The sequence below is a fragment of the Cupressus sempervirens genome, chromosome 8 (assembly GCF_028749045.1).
Source record: "Cupressus sempervirens isolate cs-2001-9-10 chromosome 8, ASM2874904v1, whole genome shotgun sequence".
NCBI lineage: Eukaryota > Viridiplantae > Streptophyta > Pinopsida > Cupressales > Cupressaceae > Cupressus > Cupressus sempervirens.
In genome coordinates, this window is record NC_143125.1 from 427586296 (window position 1) to 427612532 (window position 26237).

The 26237-nt window shown below is 35.1% G+C and overlaps 1 protein-coding gene across 2 annotated transcripts in view; it reads right to left on the reverse strand.

Moving 5' to 3' along the window:
• Window positions 1–16251, reverse strand: part of LOC149543057 (protein MEI2-like 2) — a 34554-nt gene extending 18303 nt beyond the window's left edge. Inside the window, exons 1-4 of one of the 2 annotated variants that reach the window (XM_089797983.1) lie at window positions 15392–16251; window positions 12600–12691; window positions 12373–12516; window positions 11808–12265 (exon numbers count right to left, since the gene is read on the reverse strand). In XM_089797983.1, coding sequence (XP_089654109.1) covers window positions 11808–12265; window positions 12373–12516; window positions 12600–12636 — 639 coding nt within the window. In that variant the 5' untranslated portion in view covers window positions 12637–12691; window positions 15392–16251. Of the gene's footprint in view, window positions 1–11807; window positions 12266–12372; window positions 12517–12599; window positions 12692–14619; window positions 14797–15391 lie in introns of those variants that run through there. The other variant, XM_089797984.1, reaches the window with a different exon arrangement.
• Between the last annotated feature and the right edge of the window lie 9986 nt (window positions 16252–26237).

Here is a 26237-nt window from a genome sequence, read left to right on the forward strand (position 1 = left end):
CACTAGGGGAATATAGGAGTACACATCATCAGGAATTGCATGACATAGGAGAGCAGGTAAGCTCATGAAACATGTTAAGACAAGAAATGCTGAATTCTGACATGATTTGAGATGAATAAGAAAGGACGAGTAATTTAATAGAACTCTAAACCAAATCACGTCCTTAATTGCTTCTATTTTTTTATTCAGTTCGGTCACTCAACATGTGTGAAACTTTGTGAATTTGACTTTAACAGTGAAGCCTGGAATGATAACCACTAGGAAGTTGTTAGCGGGTGACATAATTTTTCTCCAATGTGAAAGGCTGGCTGTGGGGTTGTATCCAAATACTATCAGGAATCCTTGTTATGAGCATTTGATTAGAGAGAAGTATTGTATCTGGGTCCAATACTGCATCATCTGCCAATGCTAACATGCATCATAGAGAATACTAACTGAAAACGTGGTTTTGAGTCTCTAGATTGTTTCGTGAGGATAAATTAGCATAAAGCGAATTTCATGAGGCAGGCATTTACATATGGAATAATATTACAATTATAAGCAAGATCGCACAATAACACTTGTGATAGTAGCATTCATTTTTAAATGAAGACTATCCATATCGGATGATTCTTTAAGGAACATGGAGGACTGCAAGATTGATGGTAATCACTTTCCCACACAGCGTGGTGACCAAATATAGAAACAAACACCACATCAAAAACTGCAGCAGAGCCCAAAAATCAAATGAGCTAGACGATGGAGTTTTAGAACAACACCATATGAAATATCACAGTACTCTCCAAGACAATGCCACAGAAATAAAAAGCATGAAACCGTTTCATTTCATGGAAGGTGTTGACAGTTTTGTCCTCCCACCACTGGAGTGCAAGGAGAGCACAAGCTTCAATGACAGGAACAATTTGGCGAATGGCCTCTGGAAGGAAAGAGAGTTTGACAAGGTGTCTTAGGTGTATATGGTAATCACCCTGGTGGAAGAAGAGCACCTGAGTCCCCAACATTAAGGGAAAAATCTTTGAGGGAAGTATCCAATCAGCGGCAAATGATAAGCACGAGCACCGATAGGGTGAGAGTTGTCCTAAAAGAGCAGTGATAATTTTTAATACAAGTAATCTAAGTTGCCACCATATCACAAAATAATAGTGAATTAAGAAGTATATATGTCTTCAACAAGTATTGTTTTTTTGCTGAGCTCCTTATATGGATGTCACATATGAGCTAAACATGATGCAGTGAGAGGGACCACAATTAGAAGACATGTATTGAAGATGAAATACACAAATATGTGATATGATGACTAAAGAGATGATTGGTTCATCATTCTGATTAAAAAGAAAGGAATAATTAAAAGTCGTGCCAATTACTTATCAAGCATCAACGGAGAAATGTGTAAATATGCTAACAACTACATTCTAAAGAAGTTATTGATTTAGTGAGAACAAGTAGTCATGGATATACCTAATCGATGTGGTATGAGATAGTGAAATTAGCGTACCAATTATGACGATAATCACTTACATCTACCGTGTTTTGTGAAGAGACATGAGCTATGAAGTAATTACAAGACATGTCAATGCTTAACAGTATTATCCGTCAGAGTAGTCATGTAAAGGTATTATGAACGGAAATTTATCCTTCAATAAGCAAAGGCTCAATAGAACAAACTCAAGATAGGATTTTATCCATACAAAGTATAAGTTCAGACACATATTATTGATGTATTAGATCAGTAACAACATACAAGAAATAAGGGAAGAAACAAAGTTTCAAACTAGAAACTCCTTCTAAGTAGGTTTGTGTGCCACGTGGGAAAGGAGGGACCCACCGGAGACATGAACTACGGTCTGGAATACAATGACATACAATGAATTAAGGAGATATGATCTGCCAAGTCAAAGTACTAATGTGCCATCAGCAATAAACATAGCAGGTATTGGCAGTGATTATAAGGAAGATATATGTAACGAAAGCATCTCTGTACAAACACGAAACACCGAAAAAAATGCAGAAAAATATGTTAATCAATATTTGACTCGACCTACTAATCGAGTCGATGGAAGTATATGTATTTCTTTACATTCAAAGAGACAGGCATATAAGCCTCCCAAATAAATAGTTACCAGCAAGGAACATCTGACACATGTCAGCAGAAAATATCAACATATTGCTTCAAGTCATATGCATACATACATTTGCGAAAATCAATTTGTCATATCAGATATTGCAAACCAATTGATGAAAGCAAAATAATTAGTTGAACGAATTCATCAACTATATCTGATATAGCATCATCTTCTTATCGCTACAAGTGATACAATAATATTAATAGCATATTCACTGTATTTAACCAGTAACTACTCAGAAATGATGTTATTTGTCAAATTCAACATCTGTGCTTCTAATTGGACAATTTCTGTATAGAGAGATATTGATAAGAATGGCAATGATGGATGAACAATTGCATTCACTTCAGCATTTGCTTCATCCTACTCACCAGCCAATACTTTACATGCAATGGTGGCAAAGCAATACATAATTACATTCTTCAAACTAAAGAAGAATCCTCCATTTGACCAGGAAAAATCTTTCTACTCTTTTATCAGATGAAAAGAGAATCACCAAATCTTATTTTTTATGCTCAAGTACGAGAACAAAAGATTCATGCTATGGTGGATAGGTATTGTTGTTTGAATAGGAATGTATGTCAAATCGCTGCTCTATGTAATATGGGGAGTCAAAGTTCAAACCTATCATTTTTAATTATATGTGAAATTATACCTTGTGAAGCAAAATATCTTCCATGTTTGGGATTACGTGAGCGACATATGCATAAAGTTGAGTGGTTAAAACAATATGAATAAGTGGAAATTTTACATTGTGGGGGGAATAATAACCAATGCTTCATTCCCACTTGAACCATCTTTAGAAAGAAGATGTTACATTCTCAAATATTCATGGACCCTCATGTGCATATAAGTATTCTCATCTTTTACATTTATCTAAGCTTTGTAGTTTCTCTCTTATTTGTATTTTTATACATAATATAAAAAGCTATTTGCTTTGATCTTTTCCTTTGTGTCTAGGGATGTTCTTGCAGAAAAAGGTTGGTAATTTACCAAATATTGTGCAGACTCAATCTTATGATCAAACTGGATAAAGTGAATATCCGTGATAACTCAGATTATGAGTATCCTTCTATATTAAGAGGGTGTATGACACTTCTTCAAAAGCAACACGGGAGATTAAAACATTGATACTCAAAGGGAGTCTAGATATACATGTGTGTGACTGGATGATTTTGACGGGCCTACTCCTATGTACATCATGAGGAAACAATGACTTATCACCTGAAAGAAGGAAGATTGATATCAGATTTAGTGGGAGTTCAACAAACATCCTTAGGTAAAGAGAGCTCTAAGGGAGTAACTAGAGGACCTGACTTCCCAAGATCATTGTTCATAGGGAGAAATTTGAAGTGAGACCTCTTCTCTATAAGGGAAAAGTTCGAAGAGAAATTCCTTGTAATGCATTCTTCTTTGTGAGAGAGAATTGAGGTGAAAGCTCTTGTAACACCCTTTGACTTGGTTCATGGTGGTTACTATTTCAAATATGATATGAAATGAAAGGTGACGATCTTTCATGTGTATGAGGTTACTATTGTAAGGTGACGACCTTATCAATAGCTTGACCTATCTCCTAGATACACTATATTGATTTGTAGTGCCTAAATGTGCTAGGATATCTAGGAGCAAGTGTTATACTTATCATGGTTCTTTGGGTCGGATTTTGCCGGACACTGTGATAACCAATTTATCATGGTTCTTTGGGCCAAATTTTGCTGGACACCATGATAACCAACTTGCCATGATTCTTTGAGTTGGATTTTTTCGAACAACATGATATAGTTACTATTATAGACCACACTTAAGGTGGTGTTTAAACTTATATTAAAATTATAGAAATTGCTTCAAATTCACTCTTTGCTAAAGAGGGAGTGTTGAGAAATTTAGCCTCATAGTGAATTGAAGCCAATTCCATATGTAATATATGTTAATATATGTGTGTGTGTGTGTGTGTTGATGGATTTATGTTGATATCCTTCAATATGCCATTCTAAGAATATCATACTGAGATGATGTCCCTTCATATACTCAAGAGCATAATGTGTTCTATATCAACCCTCCCTAACTAAGAGGGAGTGATAAGTATGTAGTTACAATCAGATTACTACAAACAGATTGATTCAATCATGAGATTCATTATTGATGGTAAATCATCATTAGATAAATATTCTTATATATATATATATGGTTAATTATATTATTAATTATTTTAACTAATGATGATTAACTATAGAGACATGTTTCCTCCTCTCATATTTATGAGTCCTCAAATCTGCATTTGGAAGATAACAATTACATTGGCAATATTAGTACATTTGCAGAAAATGATCTATAGATATTAACAAGTACAATGTGCTCACTCTTTAATCTGACTTTTATGTGCGTTCACATATTTGTAAATGTGAAGGTTAGGTGAGAGACGTGTGATATATGGGTTGCGAACTGTGCAGTTCTACATTTTTCATGTCGAAACATATTTAAGAACTTTTTTGGTTTGAGAGATTTACTGGTAGGAATCTCATTTCTTGCACTTGTAGTTTTTTCTTAGATTTAGGTTTTATTATTCTTGCCTTCTTGGTTTATTCATTTTGTAGGAGCACTTATTTTACAGTAACTGTAAAAAAGGTAATAGAAGCTGTGCAACTCCATATTATTAAGCTTGAAATAAGAATATGTTTATTTAATTCAGATTAGCACAATGTTGGAGAGGAGTAGGTGTTACTTATTGAAGAGGAAGCTAATTATGTGCCAGTGGTCTTGTTTTTTAATTATATAATTGATTTTTTTCATTTTGCTGAAATTTGGAGGGGGTGCAACCCAAACTGCCGCCATGTTCCTCTTTCTGCACTATTTCATACTTGATTGGCTTTAAAGTGGGTAGTTTGTCAAAAGCGCAACCTTTCTCCCTTTCATGCATGATGAGATGATTACTTTTATGTCCAGCATTTTTTTTTCAGGATAAAAGCATACCGAATCCTGCTTGTTGTATCATTCAGTCTAAAAGATGGCCTGAGATTTCCCTTAAATATGTGCATTTTACCTGAGTTGATTGACCATTATCTGGCATGTGGTTTTAATTTAATTCTCTGCTACATCATTTGAGCTCCTTTGAAAGAGCAAATTTCACACTCATAAATTTCCAAACTTATACCGATACATACATCCTCTCTTCCTGAACATTCATAAATGTGAAACGAGATTATCAAAGATATTTGTGTATAACTTCACACTGGAAAGCATTGTGATATGCAGTTGGAATTTTACTGAGCTGTTCAGTAAGAACAAAAGGAAAAGTTGATATTCCTCTATATCTCCCAAGAAATTTACACTGGCACACACCTTAAACACCATTCCTCAGTGAAAAAGTTCTCTATCCTTCTCTTTGGCTTAGTTCATCATTGTTATCAAATTATCGATGAAAGGGCAAACAAATAAATAATACTATGCTTTAAATTTCCCAGTTATGAATATATAAATGGAATTCTACTGACATTTAGTACTACAGCACACAAATATCTGATTCTCAAGCATATTCGCACCAAGAAAAGATGCATTCAACTATCCTATTTGCCAAAAAGAAGTTAAGGCTCTATTTTGCATTTTTTAGAAATGTTGTAATTTGTTTGGGAACCTTACATAAAGAAACCTGTAGTATTAATTATTTATCATTGCATGTGTGTTAAAAAATATTGCTATTAAAGAACAATTATGCCCCTTATAAAAATTAAAGTTTAGAGATACAGGTCCACAGTCTGGAACCTAAGTGATATGATTGGCATGATGTGTTCTACTAACTCAACATCTTAGGATTTTATTAAATAGTGGAATGGAACATCCTACTTCCTTATACAGAATGGCGATCCTAAAGTTGCTTAAAACAACCAATCTTGCTTACAGAAATTCTGTATTATGTATGGTGCAAATGTTTCCTTTGATCGCTGAAGGCACTGCAATGTACAATTGACAGCTTTTGGGCATATGGTGTATATATTGTATTCAACTCGAGCTTGAGAAATCTCAACTTGAAAGATTTTGCACTTTCTATCCTCATCCCTTTTGTATCACTGCCAATGAGCTTTGGACTTTTATTAAGGATTATTCCAGATCTATAAATGCAATGTGAAAGGAAACTGTAGATTTAAATCCTTGTTTATTGTATTATATTACATAGGTACACTTTCTAAATTATTGTTAGAATGGACAGTTTCCTTATAACAATTACACAAGTATTTTATAGTGGTCACAAGTAGGAGCATTCATGAAGATCCTAGCAATTCCTCCCTGCATGCAATCTTTAAAGTTTCAATGCATAACCCTTCTTTGGAGTAATATGCTCTGCATGTGTGTATTGCATCATGAAATTTCCTTAAATCTTGTCATGGATGCATATACCTAAAAGGAAAATTAGAATTAAAATTTGATAAAATCAAGGGTGGAACTTGAGTGATGAGAATTTATCTCACAACACAATGATTTGAATGCTTGAGATTTAACATAGTATGCTCAAAAGAACTTTACATCTGATAGAAAAGACACTCTATGTTATGAAGAGAGTGATATTTCTTAGTAAATATAGAGCTATGTGAAAATAGGTTGGCATATGTCCCTCAAGCTTTCCATGTAGCTTTTGATCAGAACAAAAGGAGCATTTTCTAGTAATTCTTTCATCTTGCACCTTTCCAATACACAAGATTTCAGGTTTTCAATGAAACTTGAGCGCAGCAAAAAAGTATTGGATCCACAGTTTGCAACAGCTAGCTGGAGCTAGCTAAGGGAAGAAAAGCATCCTATTTTCTTACTTTCCAGTTTGCAACAGCTAGCTGGAGCTAGCTAAGGGAAGAAAAGCATCCTATTTTCTTACTTTCCAGCTCTATAGGTGGATTTTCACCTCTTCCTTCATTATTCACAGCTTTCTTTAAGTCATATTTCAAGACCAAGAATCACTTCAGAGTTAGTTCATAGAACTTGAGAAGTTCAATTATTCAAATATGTTGCATATTCAGTATGTTGGGAGCAATGAAATGGCATTTTAGCGTACAGTGTGCTGTACTACATCATTATTTATATGAAATTTACTTCACTGCTAATCCACACCTTTTAAATTTTAAATTTCTAACATTCCCGGCTATTTCTATATTGCTCCTGTTGAGACCTTCCCCACAATAGTGAGGATATGAGAGAATTTGATGCTGTGAATTATGATTTGACTGAGAAGTACTTTGCCAGTTACTAGTCTCAAGTTAACCTGTGTTTCACAGAGCATGAATGAAATTTGCATGTGATGTCTATTTGGGCAAACAAAGTTATTTTGTAGGTTTCTGGGTCTAAAGGTTTAGTGATAATGTTTCTAGAGCCTTAGGCAAACCAAATTTCAATTAAATGAATAAAGCCCCACTGGTATCAATGAACTTTCCAATGTACTAGATGTAAATGCATATATACTTCTTGAGTGTTTCCTAAGTGTGAATATGGTATCTATAATATAAATATGTTGCTTTCTAAAAAATATTTTATTCACATTATACTTTCAACCTTGTAAATAAAGAGTGTGATTTTAGATAGTGGCACATGGGGTTGCTATGATTGATTTATAGCCCCATAGAGCAGCTTGTTTAAATCTCCTGTTAATCTCAGGTGCTCATGTTTTGTTCCTAATTCACAGCATCCTGACCTGGATTTGGAAGCGTAATTTGTTCTGATCCAGATGTGGATGCTCTGTGGATGCATAGTTCACCCATGAGCTTCCACAAGCATCCACGGGCCTAGCGTCAAAACTGACACTTTGTTTGATAAGAAAACAACTTAATAGTATTACTCAATGTAGAGTCTGACGACCTAATCTGTTGGAACTTGTCAGCTATGATTACTCTATCTAGCAACTGCTTTTATTGAGAGTAGCCTGATGTTAACCAGCTGCTTAGTTTCTGGAGCTTGTCAATTTTCTTGTTCAACTTGGCAACTGTTTATATGTAGACAAGGCTGATGTAAACAACTGCCAGAATGAGTACAATATGTCTTCTATTTAAGTTGTTCTAGATAATTAAAATATGTTGTTTACTTAAGTTCTTCTAGGTAAGATCACACTCTGGAAAACCAAAAAAAAAGCAAAAAGTTTCCAGAAAATTGAAGTTCACCTTTTGCAATTGTATGCACGAATCGCACTCCACGAGGCAGGATTTTGCAACATCCTTAATTGCACATCATTCTTGTATTGCCTTCACAATGCGTGAACCATGGCTTTCAGCTCCATTGCTTTTGGCTGGACCATTTCTATTATGCAATTTGTCAATCTTACAAGTAAAAAAACTTTTACAACGTAGAGTCTGATGATCTAAGTTGTTGAAACTTTTCAATTTTGATTACTCAATCTAGAAACTGTTTCTCTGCAGACCAGCCTAATGTAAGCAGCTGCTTAGTTACTCGAGTTTGCGATGTTATCACTCAACTTGGCATCTGTTTATGTGTAGACAGGACCTATGTAAACAACTGCCAGGTTGAGTACAATATGCCTTCTACTTAAGCTGTTCTAGACAACTGGATAGAACTGTGAAGTATCATAATATAAAAAGAAATTGTCTATTGCTAACATTTCTTTGCATATATATATATATATATATATATATATATAGTTTATTGCTAACATTTCTTTGCATATATGTATATGTAGATAGATAGATAAACACATCCAAAAGTCGCAAAAAAAAAAAATGGTGCATTCACACACCCAGTGTTTGCACCCACATCAGCATCCGCACCCGAATCACCAACTTAGATTTATTCCTATCAGCCAGTGTAAGTCACGCTGATTTTCCATTCAATGTTTTCCTTCCTGCTAATGGATTCTCATTGCACATTGCATATGATAAGATAACAAAAAACCATCTCTTCAGGCTAGCTTCACGAGTTCTTTGACTTCAAAGTGTTCCAAAGTCAAAACACCCAAAAAAATATTCCTTTGTACACTCTTAGTCAGCTTAATATATCTCTTATAATGTGTTTAGCCATTGCACAAGCATGGACATGTCTATATATCAGCATTTATGAAAAAACTATCAGAGACCTCTTCCATTACTTGCAGTAGTTCATTTTAATTTATTCATTAAATGAGTTAAAGTATCAAGCAAATTTCCTGATTATACACACCATCCATATGCTATTAAAATGTGCATCTGTTTTATATTACTAGGGTAATAACATAGTAGTTTTCTAATATTTCTTTACAATTCATTAAATACCTGGTTTTTTCATAATGAACACATTATGAGAAAGATCTTTGTTAGTCCCTGCCTATATATAGGCAGGGAACTAATGTATTCATTTGACCCCCCACTATTAATTTGCGCAATTTTTACAATTTGTATTCTAAAGTTTGAAAAGACTTTATTTTTAAATTAATTATTTGGCACTAATTTCTGTTTTTCAATTGGTTCTTTTCAATTTTCCTGGGGTTTTAAACATTTTTGTCAATCCAAAACTTTAAAAAAAAAGCTTAGCATTAATGGTGCATTTATTATATGCTTGGCAAAGTTGCAGGAGTCGGTGTAGTGTTTACGCGACTTGCAGCTCCCAAATTCCCAAAAATCTTCCCACACCACTTACCCCTACCCACGTGCCTAACTCTTCCTTCATTCCATGCACTTCTTTCCAAGCATCGTTTCCCCATATTCAATGCCCCCCACCTTAATCCTAGGTTCATGTGAATGGTGGAGGGGCCTGTCTAAGGCATTGATGGCAACATGGAGTGCACGTTTTATGTGGTGGCTTTGAGGCATGCCCAACGCCTATCCTTTTCCCTCATGCCATGTACGACAAGGTATGGGGAGGGTTTTTAAATGGTTTTAAAAGATTGACTTACCACTTTATAAGCGCACATCGACTTGGAAGAGGTAACACATATAAGGGAGTATTGTGCATGTTTTCTTTTTTGGAATATATTATAATAGGGTTTTAATATCATTATATTTCTCTTTGTTTTTATGAGTGGTCTTGATTTGCCAAAAACCTAGTCACATGAGTTTTGTGACTTATACTCGTCTCTGATTTTTGGACTAGGTGATATTATTAGTCCCTGCCTTTATATAAGGCAGGGAACTATTGTTATCGTTCCCCCCCCCCCCCGCCCCGAATTAATTTTTCTGGTATTAAAAACTTGCTCCAAGGTAAGGTTTCTAACAGAGTATTTTTAAATTGATTTTCAACATTTAAAACTGTAATTTCTCGTTGGCCCATGAGTAATTTCCTGGGCGGAAAAATGTATTTTTGGGAATCAAAAAATAAATAAATAAGCGATAACTGCATCATGTCTTGAACAATTATCAACTTGCAACGTGGCACGGCAGTATCTTAGGCTTGTCAGAACTGTCCATTAAAACGCACAGAACTTTATTTTTCTATTCTATTTTATTTATGGCTTATATGGTGGAGTTTAGGCCAAATCGTTTAAACCTTAGTTTAATTTTTTGTTTACATATTTTCAGTTTTGATTAAGGATATTTTAATTAAGTTTTAAAAATAATTGATTTTATTCTCATCATTATTTAATTTTCTAACAGCTATTTATGTGTTTTCTTTTTATAATTTTAACAGTTTCAATAAAAATGATATTATAATATACAGAAAATAAGAATATGCATTATCATTTTTTATCTTAACTAAAAAATATCATAATTTAATCTTTGTAATTAGTAAAATTCATATTGAAAATTCTGAAGTCATTTATAATAAACTTATTCGTTTCTAGTTTATTTATTTGTGCTTCTTTCATTATTTCCTTAAATTCTTAATTCTTATTTTCAAAATAAAAATTATTATAAATAAGTTTTTTAATAAAATAATACACAAACCTTACATTGATAATAATTTTTCTATTTCATGAAGGTTTTTTTTAAATCTTTCATTACTTCTATATATGCAACAATTTCTTGATATGCATAGCAACTAGCTCATGCCATGTGCATTTATTTTGCATTGATTACATCAATAGTTCCTAGTTCCAAAATATAGAAGTTCCTTGTATAGACCCTTGTCAAAACATGTTATTTTCAATTTGTGTGATACAATGTGATATCAAATACAACACTCAACATTTCAGAAATTGCCCTCTCCTATAGTGCAATCTATCACATTTATAAGTCCTCATATTACCCCCTCTAATAATTCCCCGCCCTTCAAAAGGGAGGGACTCAAGCTCGACCAGAGCTCTTGTTCCTAAAAAGATCCAGATGGAACTCCATATTACCCAAACAAACCATTCTGAGAATCCTCATTGATATTTACATAAGCACAAGACCCAATTCATTAAACATATTTTATTAAACTTTTTAATTAATTCAAACAGTCAACCACTTATCACAACAGCTTCAGGATTTCATTAAACTAAATATAAAGGTGCAGACTAAATGATTCAACATACACCAGAGAAAGCTATAAAAAATGTTATGAAATCATTTTTCCATCATACGTGGCTCAACATAAAAATTACAAATCATTTGGTTTAAAGGCTACAAAGAATGTCAGAACAGGAGGAGTTCATCATTACTATTCAGTAAATGAAGCAGCTTATCAGTTGCTGAATAAAATAAATAAAGAATGCATTTTGCAAAGGAAAAAGATTTTCAGCAACTTTCTTGGATATATTTAATGAGAATCCATGAAAAATGAAATAAGTGGCATGCATATAAGTACCTCAAATAACTGACGGAGTTCGGAGTCCTCAACATTGCTATTGATATTCCGCACAAATAATGTTCGAGAAGGATGCTCACCATAAGGATGCTCTCCGGCAACAGTTCCAATGCCATTTGAAATTCCAAATGAAACAGCTCCATTTTCTACAAGGTTATTTATGGTATTTGAATTGTTTATGCTTCCGTTCAAACTTTCTTGAGAGTCAAAATCCAATTCCATACCACCTCCACTACTAAATAGATCATAGTCCTCTAGTTCTTCAACCTGGCTGGGGAACCCTCTCAGATCCAAACCGTCTATAATTCCTGCCAAAAGCTCTTCTTCATCATCAGGAAGATTTCCTATAGCCTCAGACTCCATGTCCTGAGAAGATTCCGGAGCTCTCTCTCTTTGATTATAGTGAGAGGCTGTTGTATTAACAGATTGGCCATTGTTATCTTCATCTATAAGGTTCACTGCCAAAATCAGAGAACAGGGAGTATTAAGAAATTAAATGATCTGGCATCTTAATTGCTAAGATGCAAATAAACTTTGTGCAATGAGATGGAACCTTAGACATTACATTTTTCATGAAACATCACAGGCAATGAACTTGAAAAGAAACTTGCATCAGTTGACCCACAAAAGCCATCCAGCTTTGATTGATAACCCTTGTTAGTTCCATCCTTTGGCGAGGGAATTGCAACAGAAGAGTTCGGTCCACAAGCTACAATCATGACATGATCAAGATTTTGTCAGTCATAAAACAGTGATTTATTTGTGGCAACAGAGGAATGGATAAAATTTTACCATCAAATAGGCTTGAGTGGTCCAAAGAATGCTCCATTATATCACGCTTATCATATCACCAGTAAGTAAAACAAGGTCCTCGTGTAATCCAACTGTGACATATAAATTTTAATCATATATTAGGTAATTGTGAAGCATTCATTTCATGCATACAGGTATACTGCAATGAACAACCATCTATGAACATGGTATGTAAACAAATTATGCTTCCTAGAGTTTGTGCATACAGTATATAACAAGATCTCTACCAACTGAAATCTGCCACTAGAACACAGAATGCACTCATAATTAAAAACATCATGCTGCCACAAAGGCAGTACTAAATCCAGCAAAGAAATGTTTCAATTTATCTGCCAACAACATCGAATTCAAAACACTTATTTCATGGACAACATTTTAAATAGAAAACAATTAAATTTTCAGTCTACATTCTGAGTGGATGAATTCACATATTTTTTAGTTATTTATTAAAAACTATCAATTCTAGTTCTCTCCTTGTATCTTCTGGATGTTATCATCTCAAACTATTCCATCTCCCAATAAAACTCATACAACAAATTGATTCTTGATGCTAATGATCCTATACAGATGAGCATAAGACAAGGAGTTGGATTCAAATTTTCTCAGCAGTTAATTTTCAGCTTTACAGCTTGCTCTTCAGATTCTGGCAATAAAATTAACAGAAGCATAACGTGAAGAAATGCTAATAAATATAGACTAATCAACAAAATCATATCTCCGCATGTGTAGGGTTGTACATCTAGTTGAGTAAATACAAGTTAAAAAAAAATTCTTTCATTAAATGTGATACCTCTGATTTTTGTGGAAAAGATTCTCATTTCATTTCCATTTGCCAGAACAGCTGCATTCCATAGGATCACATGAGCCATACAATTTGGAGCAGTAGCTCCTCGAAAGGACCCTATACTTACAATGTGACCAAGTCATAAAACTCTTTAAATTTCTTAGTTATGTTTTCAGTAAAAATATTATTATTCCAAAGATGTCATGACAAAGTATTATATGATTTCAAGGCCCCTGAGTTCACACTCTCGTTTAGATTGGAAGTCATTAATTATGGTGGCATAGATGAGAAGTATCACGTCATATCCAGTGGAATAATGTATTTAACATTGCAATCAGGGACTAGGACAATAAAGCAACTAGACCATCCATATTATGTAGGCATAAAATTCTGATATTGCCCCATCACCTGACAACACAAGTTTGTATACCTTCATAAGAGTATTTGTTGTCTAAATGGAAGACATTGAAAATTTTGAGTCTGCATTGTTTATAAGTTGTTGAGTTACCACACAGTTACTTCATGGATTCTGTGCAAAAGATAATCAGCCATATGTCACCCAGCTTAAGGTTTCGGTCATTTACACAGAAGATGATAATTGTATGCATAAGTGTGTAGGCATCCATCATGATCCAAAGGTTTCCCCACAAGTCATAGCTCTACCCATGTGTCCTATAACATCGGCAAATGTTATGGTTTAATTTTTTACAACCATTTATATATGCTAATGAAGAAAGCAAAAATCTGCACAATCAATTCAATATTACACTTGTCGTGGGATTTCAAATTTAAGATGCTATCACAAAAAATTCATCCAAAATAGCAGCATTAGCCTCTATCCGTTCCAGCTTGGCATAATTTTACAGAATGTTAAATAGAAGTGAATCAAATTAATAACTTTAACTAACGGATTTGAATGTCAAACAATCAACTACAAAAAATAGAACAAACAAATAAATAACAACATAAAATAAACAAGGAATTTAGTTTATGAAAGAGTGCGTTAAAGGAAGTAGGGCAAGAAATTTCCTTATGAAAATGGCGGTTGGCCGATTTTTAAAAGATTGAATATTTTTGGCCCTTTTTTTAAATTCTCTGAATTACCTGAATTACCATGCAGTTATCATGAGTTTGGCAGTTGCAAATTTTATTTTAGTTTTTGAATTAGATATATAAACTCCAAAGTCTTTAAAAATGTCATGAGCCAAAGCTAACCAAGAATTAGTCGTCAGGAGTCCAGAACGCTATAAGGTACACCCACAGCATTATCCAGATTCAAAAACCAACCAATGCAGCAACCCCATCCATAATTTGTCACACGCAAATAGCGGATAACGAACCCCAGAATTTAGCAAGCGAGAACCAGCAGCTAAACGGCAGAAATTGTGAAGACTGAAAAGTACCAATTTATGTCAAAGATCTAAAATTTAAAGCAATTCAATTTTGGCATAAATTAATTTTTAACATTAAATATCAAAAACTTATCCAAATACAAAACCCTTGCCACCGGAAGAGTTCTAAATGAAGCTCAAAATTAGCTGCAATTTTATCATAATTCAATCAGATCAATTCGGCAACAAAAAGAAAAAGAGATGACTACAATGAGACTTCACAAATTCTGTATACGTAACACCAAAATTTGTAATTAAGTACTTTAAAATGTCTCGTTTTGTGAACTTCGGGCAAGAAAACAGGGGTTGAAAAGGAGACGATAGGTAAACATTCAAACTTCGACCTCCCAAAACACAATCAGTACGAAAGCAAAGAAAAGCAATGCAAGAAAAAAATCAATTTTTCGCAATTCTCCAGCATGTGAAAACGAGGGCGCACGGGAGCCAATTGCAATTGAGTGCAAACACACATTTATAGAATGCCAATTGTTACTAATAAGAGTAGCTGAGAGGAAGCTCGAATTGCCCATTAGTACAATTATAATCACAAACCGTCCGAACACCCTAATAAGCCCGACTCGGTCAGAATTGCTTACTCTCAGCCACAAATTTAGAAGCGACAGTCCTCCCGCAGCATACGGGTTCGAATACCCGACATGCAAGTCCCTCCCCGATTCGGATCTGCAATTAAACGGACACGATCCCGATCTCTGTCAATTGCCACACAATTGTGCCATGATTGGAGTTGTCCCGCACTAGTAATGTCAGCACTCCACCACTGCAGCAGCAAAAGAGAACATCATGCGGATTGAAATGACATTTGAAGTCCGTTGACACAAAAGCCCCGAGGCGCCCGTGTTAAAGCGCAGATGTCAAAAATGGACATGGTATTACTATATTTACTAATTTCCTTTCTTCCTTTCCAAGACGAAACTTCCGACACCTAACCAGCGGAATGAATGATTGAGTGTAAGAGAGAGAGAGGGGGGGAAAAAGCCCCTGCTGATACTTTTTCTCTTTGTGGGTCATTTACTGCCAAGGGACCCACAATCCTGTCCTCCTCCCAACCCCCGAACGACACGTATAAAGCTGGTTCCGTCCTCGTTCAGCCTTGCCATGGCGACACGTCTTTCACCCGATTTTCCAGAATTAAATCTTCCTCTTCCTCTTCCTCTCTCCACCATCTAACGTAAGCATCATAACATGCGTATTCTAAGCCTCCCTTTTGTCTTTCGGATTTCCTTCCTACTGTTCCCTCCGCCTCCATTCAACTTTGCTTCTCCTCCAATGGAAGCAAAGACCAAAGAGCGTATGCCTATTTTTTGCCTATTGCTTCAGCTCCAAGGCATAGGGAGGAGGTTTGCAATACTTGCTTTCTGGTTTTCCACTAGTGCCCGCCATTACAAAGCATAACTTCCAGAATCTTAGCCTTTTGAGTGCACGCCTGAATCTCTCACTATAACTTGCCCATGTCAATAACATGCATGAGTATTCCAAACAAACAGATTGTCTTTGCATCAAATTATGAAGGATAATATATTAAATAATGTGGATAGTTTATTTAGTTTTTGGTTAAATTAGTTGGAATGAGTATTATAATAGAATATTTTGGAACTGTGTAGGGAGAATTAGGTTATGTAGTTTTGGAAGTGATGATAGGATTAATGACTATGATGTGTAGAATCAATTTCCCATCATTCTAAAATTCTATATATTTATTATAATTAGTATTATTAATATGATGATTATACCAAAATTAGATTGGTGTATAAAATTTTGAGGTTTAATTTCAAGTATAAGTTTGACCTTTTGAACTAACAAAAAAAAATCATGTGTTAACATTTTTATTCTTATATCTTGTTTATGCAAAGCTTATAAAAACTACAATATTTGAAGATACCTAAACTAAAAGTATCATGTGTTAATTTTTTTGTTCTTATATCTTGTTTATGCAAAGCTTATAAGAATTACAATATTTGAAGATACCTAAACTTGTTGAATTTGCTAGAGTTAAACCCTTGGATGAGTAAAGTATATAGCTTGGAGGATGTTTCAAGACATGTAAGTGGTTTATGTATAAATAAGCTTTGATATATATATATATATATATATATATATATATATATATATATATATATATATATATATATATATATATATATATATATATATATATATATATATATATATTCAACATATACTGATTCCAACATTTAATTTAGCGGTGTCTTTAATCATAAAAAGTGACAGCAAGAGGTAGAGAGAGATTACGTTACCAATAATCTTCAAATGCATAATATAGAAGAATGACTAGATTTTACTAGTAATTATCAAAAAACGAAGAGGCCAATGGATCATGTAATTAGAGGAGAAAAGTGTTGAGATAATGGGTGTTGCACACATTGCATAATATTGTTATTTTATTATTTTATTTTATTATGTAATGTTGTACCTAGATGGACGTGCAATATGTAAAGATTCTCATGGAATATTCTTGATGAGTTGTATTGTAACATTGTGATAATATTTCATGTAATTATTTAATATTGGGGAAAAGAATTAAATGCCTAATATTAAATGTGGGGTCAGTGGGTTAGGTAGCACATGGTTTTAGCACATGGTTTATGTAATACCACTTAGTGGTTTTGTGGGACTTGCTACTATATAAGCAGCCACAAGGGTAGTTGTTGTATAGAGAGAGAGAGAGTGACAAGGAAAAGACAAAAGGCAAGAGTCGAGCGGGACAAGGCTTGACAGGTTAGCCAAGGGAGCATTTGTGAAGGTTGAAAGCATGGCATGGGATGTGTGGATTCATGCTTGTTCACATAGTTTGCTCGGTTGTGGCTATGGCCATGAAGGCTTCCATGGTTGTATGGCAATGGTATTTTTTGCTGAATAATACATGATGATGGATGCTTTTGGAGGCTGGGTTTTTTCCCTCAATGAGGGTTTCCCAGGGTATATCTTGTGTCACAATTTTGTGGGTATGTTTTCTATTATCTTGCATGTGGATTTTAATTTCGTGTTTATTTTAGATCTATTATGGGTTATGTGGAAACGGTTATATTCTTTGTTGCCAAGTTTCCTTACAAGTGGTATCAGAGCTATGGTTTTATTATTGTAACCCTAGATTGAATCCATGGGAATGCATGAGAGGATAAAAGAAAGGGCAAGATATATGAATGACTTATTGCAGATCTGAGGGTTTTGGGTTTGCTGTTATGATGAGATGTTAAAATATTTGGGCATGAGAAATTGTTGGACAAAAAGATTTTTTCGGATGTTTCATTTAAATGAGGGTTTTGGGGGGTAGCTTGCAGAAATGACCTCCTGGGTAAAAACAGACCTCACCATTGGATCCGGGTCGACATTTCCATAAAATTTGATATATATTATGCCCTAGTTTGGCCATGTTCAGAAGAAATGAAAGAGTCTTTTTGGTTTCAACTCATGATGGCCGTCAAATTTAATCCCGTCAGAATTTTCGTCACTGAAAAAATTAAAAATGAAAAATCGTACTGAAAATGGTAAAAAGACTGTCTTAGTAAAACGGTCATAACTTTCTCTCAGAATATCGGATTTTAGAGTTCTTATAGGCGTTGGAAAGCTAATTCAGAGCACTACAAGATGGTGTAGGTTTGGTTCTATGATTTTAAAATTTTGTCAGGTTTTGAGAGCCCTAAAGTCAGATGTTATTTATTTTGAGCACGAATTGGGGCATAACTTGGGCATACGGAGTCGGATTTTGGACTTCGAGTAGTCAACGGAAAGCTCTTGGAGAGCTCTACACATTGGTTCAGATTTGGTGCAGGTTTGGCATGATTTATTTGGTGATATATTGATCTGAATAGTTTATAGGTATATTTTGACTATGGTAACATTGTGAGTTTATGGCATTGGAGATTTAAGATTTGATGTCATTGTATACTCAAGTTTGGTCTCATGATGATATGGTTATCAGTGTTTGGTTTGGATATGCATGATGACTTGTTGGGTCTACAAGTTGTGCAGTGTTGTAAGCGGTCTATACTTACAGGTTGCATTTATAGCTTGGTTATGGGTTGTCTTTGCCCATTGATCTTTCATTATTGATGCATATTCAGGTTGGTGGCTTGGATTTGGGTTGTCTATGCCCTAAGTCACATGATTTTATGATTTTATCTTCATGTAGAAGGGATGAGATGTTGTTACCAGGTACAGTCATGGTGGAGGATTATGGTTGACTATGCTGGCAGGTTGAACACTATTGAGAACCAGATGCTCGGTTCATGGATGTGATCATGGTGTCATGGATTTTGGCATGACATGATTGGATATACAGGTACATCCTTGATGTTCATTAGCTTGGATTTTCTGATACAGTTATGGTGGTATATCTTCTTGGTTGAGGATCATGGTTATTTGGTTTCTTTTGAGGAGCTCATGATGTGCACTTTGAGTTCTTTGATGGTTTGATGCCTTGGTTGGTTCTCATCGTTAGAGGATGGGTTTTTCATCATATGTCATGGATAGCTTGGATACATGGTTCAGTGGGAGCTTGTGACAGTGATGTGGTGACAGTGCAGGATTAGTTCCTGGTTTGGTTTGGATCTTCATATAGGAGATGGATTTTATGATGCCATAGGTGACTTGGTACCACGGTTGAGTGGGAGTTGTTGGCATTGATATATTTATTGAGTGTTTGCAGATGTTGGAGATTTGTCTTAGATCCTGTTGCTGCAGAAGCGTCTTTGACATTTGCATGGTGCACTTGTTATCTTCATGGTGTTTGAAGATGGTTAGATCTTGAGGACTCATGGAGTTCTTGGTTATCTTCATGGTGTGTGGAGATGGTTCTTCATGGTATGTGGAGATGTTTTTTCTTCATGGTGTGTGGAGATGGTTGCATCTTGAGGACTCACAGGGTTCTTGGCAAAGGTGTGGTTTATGCTTTTATTTGGCATGTTATCCTTGGTATGAGGATGGTTTCATTATTATGTCATGGTATACTCTTGATACGCGTTTAGAGTTGTGACATGTTATGGTGTGTTCATATGGAGCATGTTATCTCTTTAGTTGAGATGGTAAGATCATGTTGTCATGTTTATGTTCCTGAGGCCATGGTTGGAACTTTGACATTGATCTTGGTTTAGTTTCTTGGTATTGAGTACACTGATCATAAGCTAGATACTTCATGATATTGCTATGTTGCATTTGGAGTTGGCATGGATTGATTGGTTACAGGTGCTCATGGATACTTAGAGACGGTGGTGACGCTGATTTCTCTTGGATTAGAGAAGTATTTGTTGGGATGGTTGATGGTTTCAACAGGAAGTCCGAGGGGCAGTCACCTGATATGGACTTGAGAGGGGATTGTTCTTAGATGAGTCTTGGTTGGAGACTTGGGTATCTTGATGAGCATTCTCATTCCCCACTCTTGGTCTACTCGGCGGTTTGCTACTTGAGAGGTATAGCCCATTGTTTCTCTCAGTTGCATTATATTTATGCTTGTCTTTCATGGATATGGATCTTGAGCTATGGTACATGAGTTAGTTCTGGAGGGTTCATTTGAGAGATGGTTTAGCATTGGTTATCTCCATGTGCATATGTTTTTATGCTGGTTGAGTTTGGGAGATGGTTTTATATTGGGCATATTTTCCTTGGATTAGGAATGGTTATTCCTTGGTTTAGGAATGGGTTTATTGAGTTTGATCTTCTTGTGAGAGGCTTACATCCATGATGAGTTATATGGTATGGTTTGGCTATTGTTGAGGCTTCTTGTTGGGGCTTTATGGAGGAGATCATACTTGCACAGTTTACATCTAGAGGTGTGTGTAGAAGGACATGATACAGGTTATGATTTGCATGGTTTCTCTAGTCTTGGTTATCTTCTTGGATGTTCAATTTTTGCCTACATTGGATTTGAGATTGGTTAGAGATTGTGATCACTGGTTTGTGCTCATGTATGTCATGTGAGAGATGACATGGTTATTCCTTTATCTCTTTCCTCTGTTGGTTGTGGTGAATTTGGGAGAGCATTGGAGACTTGTTCTTGCAGGATATTTGTTTATGTATTATGGATGTCCTTGATATTACATGGATTCACTTCTTTGAGATGTGTTGAGTGGATTGGTTATAGAATTGATATTATCTTTTGCAGTGGGAGCTTCTTGGTATATATGTGGCAGATATTGCTCTTGAGGCTTGTTATTGCAGGTTGTAGATTGGATATATCAGTGATATGAGATTCACTTGTTATACCTTTGAGGTATGGATAGTTGGATGGGTTTGGCACTTTGCTGTGGGTGCTATTTCAGCTATGGATATTTTGACAACTACGGATACATGTGATTACCTTTGGATCAGGTTTTTGTGCTTGGAATTTCAGTTGGTACAAGATTTTATGATCTTCTAATGCGACAGGTTGGGTGGCTTTCTCTTTGGATGGCTTCTATGTATGTCCAGTGGGAGTGGCATAATAGGAGGTGAGATCATTAATGTTTGAGATGCTGGATACTTTGATTTTTTGTTGCGGGTACCAGGATGGAGCACTTGGTGTGTTTTGATCCATGATGGTGGATGTGCTGGGAGGGATTGTTCCCTTGTTCATTTTGTGTGGCTACGGATTGACCCTATGCAATGTATACAACAAGTGGGAGATTGTTGAGATAATGGGTGTTGCACACATTGCATAATATTGTTATTTTATTATTTTATTTTATTATGTAATGTTGTACCTAGATGGACGTGCAATATGTAAAGATTCTCATGGAATATTCTTGATGAGTTGTATTGTAACATTGTGATAATATTTCATGTAATTATTTAATATTGGGGAAAAGAATTAAATGCCTAATATTAAATGTGGGGTCAGTGGGTTAGGTAGCACATGGTTTTAGCACATGGTTTATGTAATACCACTTAGTGGTTTTGTGGGACTTGCTACTATATAAGAAGCCACAAGGGTAGTTGTTGTATAGAGAGAGAGAGAGTGACAAGGAAAAGACAAAAGGCAAGAGTCGAGCGGGACAAGGCTTGACAGGTTAGCCAAGGGAGCATTTGTGAAGGTTGAAAGCATGGCATGGGATGTGTGGATTCATGCTTGTTCACATAGTTTGCTCGGTTGTGGCTATGGCCATGAAGGCTTCCATGGTTGTATGGCAATGGTATTTTTTGCTGAATAATACATGATGATGGATGCTTTTGGAGGCTGGGTTTTTTCCCTCAATGAGGGTTTCCCAGGGTATATCTTGTGTCACAATTTTGTGGGTATGTTTTCTATTCTCTTGCATGTGGATTTTAATTTCGTGTTTATTTTAGATCTATTATGGGTTATGTGGAAACGGTTATATTCTTTGTTGCCAAGTTTCCTTACAAAAAGATGTTTAAAACAAAGAATATTTGGACCACAAAAAAAGAAAAGATTCAGAAGCAATCAAGAAACAAAAATAACCATCGCAAAGGTTGTGAGATACAATCCAAAGGCAACATATAACATTAAAAGATAAAATGAAAACACTAGTAAGACTCTTAGATGGCTTCACACAAGGAAGGGAAGTAACTAGAAAGGGGAGGACAATGACATGGAAAATTTAAGTGGTGGGATTCTAGTGGATTTCTAGAAATTTCCTAAGCTATTGGTGAGAAAATAAATTCTGAAATCAAAAAAGAAGATTGAACAAATGATCAAATATTAAGGAAAACCCTTCATAACGATACCATTCAAACAAAAGGGGGTTAACAAATAGTTAGAATGAGCCCTAGTGACAACCTAAAGGGAAAAAGCAAGTAGCCTCAAGATGAAAATTTAAACAAAAAGAAAAGCATCGAGAAGAGGATTGAAGAAATAAAAAAATTGTAAACGGATATGGAAACTAATGAGATGTCTATGAGGCCCACATAATTTCCCTCTTATTCTCTCTATTTATATGGACTTATTCGTATAAAATGCTCATGGGTATACAATTTTCATGTGTTTTCTATTAGTAATGTACAAACTAATATTATGTTTAGGAAATAACTTATTATTAGTTGTGAGCATGCATTGGTTGTTTAATTATATAGGCTTGTAAATTAGCACTTGCACCCGACTGATGCGCAATGGTTGTGTCAATAGCAAGATATGTTATGGGTAATTGTCATAACCTATCCTCAAATAACCTGAATTAAATGAAAATATTTATGCCACGTAGATTTGTTAATTTAACATTATAAAAAAAATGTTTTTTTGTTAAACAAATTAACTACTTGTTAGTGATTAAGTAGATAGAAATTATGATTCCATAAGGATTGGATAAGCAAAATTTGGGGGGTCGGTTGTACATTTGGAGGGTTTATTTTAAAAACTGTTATGAATCTTGAATTGGGGGGAAAGCTAGAGGAAAACGGGGATGACTGGAGGAGAGTTGGTCATGAACTTCAGACTAGTACAACCAGGTTCCATTTCTTGTATTTACTTATTTGTTCCCATGCTTCAAATCTGAGAATATATCTGAAAGTGAGAAGAAATTTGTATGAGTAATGTTAAGCTTTTTCTTGATTGTAATTGTTTTGGCCACTCGTGTTGCATTTCTATGTGTTGTAATGCATTGTACACTACACTCTACTGTGTGATAATTGACCTTGCTTGTAGCTTTCCTCTATTTATTTCCTCCGATAGAGATTGGGAAGCAAGTTGGCAACCATTGTAGTCACCAAGTTCCTTACTCCTTTCTTTTAGTACATATTTTGGTTTTTCTTTCTTCATTACAAAGTTGAGTAAATTTGATAGGTAATGTTAGATTTTACTTTATTGCTTGGACAGAGTGTTGCACTGTATGTATTTGTGGGCCTATATATATGCACCCCTTTGTGTAGTAAGGAACTTGGTCTATTGACTTTCACATTGTGATTATGGAACTCTAGAAATGATTTGTAAATTAAGAATTACATAAAACACTACTAGCATTAAAGACATCTTCAGAGGGAACCACGAACTAGTTAGCACCAATGAAGCATTCTTATTAAAACTTCTTCATTAGTAAGGGGCCTGAATGTTGTCAAGATATACATTCTATTTAAGATTCATAGTGTTGTATACTCAGTGGTAGATGATAAGAACCTCAAATCCTTAATAGATTTCTTGTAGGAATGTTCTCCAGTTGTTCTCCCACTGAGAAAACCATTATTTCTTTCTTTCTATGTGTATTAAATTGATATCCTTGAAATAGTTGACCTTGAGCTTAAAGGAGGGAGAGAGAGAGAGAGAGAGAGAGAGAGAGAGAGAGAGAGAGAGAGAGAGAGAGAGAGAGAGAGAGAGAGAGAGAGAGAGCATGTAATATATGGGTGTGAAAGTCATAGGTGAACCATTTGACATAATGCCTTAAGAATAATAGGGTCATATTACTTGTGGTTGCATGCATAGGAAGTTTCTAATCATCATAAAAATGGAGTTATGAATGCAAATAAAATACTTCATTCTATTCAATGACTAGATGTGCGCATAAAATGGGTCCTCTAAGAAACTGAAATAATCCCAAAAATATTGATATTTTGAAAAGATTAAAATATGATGAATGTGGCAAGATAAAACATGGCAGATGATATGTCAAATAGAGGAGCATATCATTGGACAAGTTGAAATGCAATACCTTATAAAAAATGTCATCACTTAAAGATAGAAAGCATCGATTTGTAAACTATTGGTGATCGATGACAACTTTTATCGAAAACTAGTGTCCTTGAAGAAATTTTTTTTAGACGTTTTTTATTAGATAAGATTGCCTATGAAATCAAAAATTACACCAAACTCTTTAGATGGGAATACATAACCGCTAATGCTTCTCAATGGGCGAGTTGATATACTTTATACTTGGCAAGTATAATTAGCATTTTGGTGGCTGGAAATACACTAGAAACTCATGGTTAAAGGGAAGTACTTATATTGTTAGAAGACAAAACATTGATTGATTTCATTATTTCACTAGAAGATGGTATGTGGTAGATTATACAATGAACAATCACTACATTGAGGTTGACTATGGGTGTGGTTGTTAAAAAATTCTTAGAATAAGTTTATATTAGTCAAGTATATTATTGAAATTTTGAGTCGTGATCACAAATAAAATGCTAAAACGACTTTATCTCAAGTGTTCAGGGTTCCATATTATTATATTGCATATTAAATTCTGAAATATGATTTAGTAATGGTTAATGATGTTTCCTTGAATAGGAAGTTGATCAAATAAAACAAGTTTAATGATGTTTCCTTAAATAGGAATTGATACAATAATCATGGTGGTATGATGCTCCTTCGAGAGTTATGTATATGGGTGAGATTGTGATAAGTCCTCATATTCATTACTACAATATGATATGTATTGACGTAGGCAAGAGGGTGAATAACTAGGGCCAAAGGCTCACCTAGCTATCCAAACCACCCTGCAAGAGTTAAACACAACGGAAAACGAAGACAAAGAACAGCAACCAAAGGAGAGAGAAGAGCAAATACTTATATTGATTCATCAAAATATCTTCATACATGCCTAGCTGTGAGGCCTTTTGGGTTACGGCCAATTACAATACATTCAGTTACAAAGATCCAACAACAAATTCGCACTTTCAGTTCTGCTCCCTAATCTGCTCTCTCTTAAGCTTCTCCATAACTTGCCTAATTCTAAGCCTGAACATTTTATTTATACTTGCCAAAATGGCTTACATATCGTTCTAGAATCATTACATAAGAGGAAGGCCAACCCAACAACGATCTGGACTCATCCCAAGAAAAGATCTTAACATAAATGTCGCAAATGAAATAAATCCCTCAAGTCGGCTCAATAAATCACGTCGAAATACTAACACTCAGCTTACACTAGGTGACTCGGCACATGAAGAAACACTCAGCATGCACTGAGTAACTCGGCACATGAAGAAACACTCGGCATGCACTGAGTAACTCAGCACATGAAGAAACACTCAGCATACACTGGGTAACTCGACACATGAAGAAACACTCAACATACATTGAGTAACTTGGCACATGAAGAAACACTCGACATACACTGAGTAACTTGGCACATGAAGAATCACTCAACATACACTGGGTAACTCGGCACATGAAGGAATACTACAATAACTCGGTAAATGAAAAACTACTAGGCACATGAAGGAATTTCTAGGCACATGAAGGACTGCTAGGCACATGAAGGAGCTACTAGGTGAACAAAATGAGTAGGATAACAAGGCAACCCAGGATGCTCCTACATCAGACAATCGGGGTTGAAAGAAATGATTCTCCCAAATCATTAAGATGTCCCAACCTGAGATGAATCCAACTCAAATTGAGAAATCCATGAAGCATCTTCAATAGGTTTGTTCTTCCACTTCACCAAATATTCATAGTAATCTTTTCCTCTTGTACTCTTGCCAACTCTCTGATCCAATATCTGTTCAACTTCCTCAATCTGTTTCTTAGGATAATCATCT